General features: G+C 37.5%; 1 protein-coding gene across 1 annotated transcript in view; it reads right to left on the bottom strand.

The window, feature by feature from the left end:
- Window positions 1-1,886, bottom strand: part of LOC107681020 (tyrosine-protein kinase CSK-like) — a 40,322-nt gene that overhangs the window by 3,380 nt on the left and 35,056 nt on the right. The window contains exons 10-12 of the mRNA XM_016477135.1: window positions 1,826-1,885; window positions 1,558-1,753; window positions 1,221-1,307 (exon numbers count right to left, since the gene is read on the bottom strand). Coding sequence (XP_016332621.1) covers window positions 1,221-1,307; window positions 1,558-1,753; window positions 1,826-1,885 — 343 coding nt within the window. The remainder of the gene's footprint in view (window positions 1-1,220; window positions 1,308-1,557; window positions 1,754-1,825; window position 1,886) is intronic.

Below are 1,886 nucleotides of genomic sequence, written 5' to 3'. Positions count from 1 at the left end.
TTTGTTTGTTTGTTTGTTCAAGGTTAGTTTGGCCAGTAACAGAGCAAAATAAACATTTAATAAATGTAAAAAAAAATAAATAAAAGTAATAAAAACTAAATAAATTGGCAACGAGTATGGGAATCGGCTCATTTGATTGTAAAAAATAAAATAAAATAAAAAATCGGCAATTGGAATCGGACACAAAAAATCCTGATCACTGCATCCTTAACTGGAATAGTTAGACCTACATGAAAAACCTGAAAAAGCATGGTTCATTTCGGTTTTATCTTTGAACTATTGTACCTATTTGTGCAAAAATGGTTATCATTTATTACAATACAATGTTATAGTCAACCATGAAAACAATAAGTCTTATGTATTGATTGATTGTGGCAAGGCCTGTGAAAATTAAGTAATTCATTTTAAAGTAAATAATTGAAACCACTGGCCAAACCGGGCCAGTAGAAAATGTCCTTAGCATTGAGACCTGACAAAACCATCAAAATCAGCATCATAACACTTGTGCACAGATCTGTAGAACACGTAGGTTACATAAAGATATTTTAAAATTAAAAACTTAAAACATGTACTCGAAAAGAAAACAGGATGACTTCGAATAGCATCACTGTAAAATTGTGAGGAAGAGCTGAGCAAGTCTTGCACATGTATATCCTGGTCTGAGAGTGACTTCCTGCTTAAACAGGAAGTAATGGATGTCAAATAAAGGTAGAAATGTATGTATGTGAAAGGAGAATGTAAGTGTGTGAGAGTGCCAGAATGAATTATGGCTTGTACGGCCCCTCATACAGGGAAAAAAAAAACTATATATATATATATACACACTACCAGTCAAAAGTTTTTGAACAGTAAGATTTTTAATGTTTTTTAAAGAAGTCTCTTCTGCTCACTAAGCCTGCATTTATTTGTTCCGAAATACAGCAAAAGCAGTAATATTGTGAAATATTTTTATTATTTAAATTAACTGTTTTCTATGTGTAAAATGTTTCTTGAGCAGCAAATCAGCATATTAGAATGATTTCTGAAGATCATGTGACACTGAAGACTGGAGTAATGATGCTGAAAATACAGCTGCGCATCACAGAAATACATTACAGTTTAACAGATATTCACATAGAAAACAGCTATATGAAATAGTAAAAATATTTCACAATATTACTGTTTTTGCTGTATTTCCAGTGCATTTCTTGTCAAAAGAATGAAAACAATGAATGTCTTACAATTCTGGGGTACGGCACCCGTCCGAAAGAGTAAATCTCCCACAGCAGAACGCCGTAACTCCACACGTCGGATTTCGTAGAAAACCTCTGCAACAACACAAGAGAAAAATCTATCAATGCCATGAAACTAGTACTGATGAGATTCTCTGAAAATCAAACGAAAAAATTGTGAAATTCACAATTTAGAACGAGTCAAATGGGAAAAACTAGAGCGAAAGCGAATCATTCACACGCTTTAAATGCAAAATGTGATCTCCGACATCCAGCAGGAACGTCACTTCCAGACACGAGCTTCGATCTTAATCTGAAGCTTTTCTTGAAAGACATAAACCAGTACCTTCTCTCGCAGCGCCTCAGGCGAGGTCCATTTGACAGGCAGTTTTGCCGTGTCCTGAGTGGACGAGGCCTCCTTAGTCAGACCGAAGTCACTGACTTTGGCGATGTTGTCGTCGGACACCAGGACGTTACGAGCCGCCAGATCTCTGTGCACGAAGTTATTGGCCTCCAGATACTCCATGGCCTCGCAGACGTCACTGCGACACGGACACAAACACACTAAAGATCCCGACAGACTGACAGACGCGTGTAATGAGAGGTTTACTCACAGAGAGAACTTGAGCAGACACTCGCCTCCCAACACGGTCCGGCCCCGAGAGCGCAGGTAAT

Source organism: Sinocyclocheilus anshuiensis, unplaced genomic scaffold (genome assembly GCF_001515605.1).
Source record: "Sinocyclocheilus anshuiensis isolate Anshui unplaced genomic scaffold, SAMN03320099.WGS_v1.1 scaffold1182, whole genome shotgun sequence".
Lineage (NCBI taxonomy): Eukaryota > Metazoa > Chordata > Actinopteri > Cypriniformes > Cyprinidae > Sinocyclocheilus > Sinocyclocheilus anshuiensis.
This window is presented reverse-complemented; position numbering and strand designations above follow the sequence as displayed.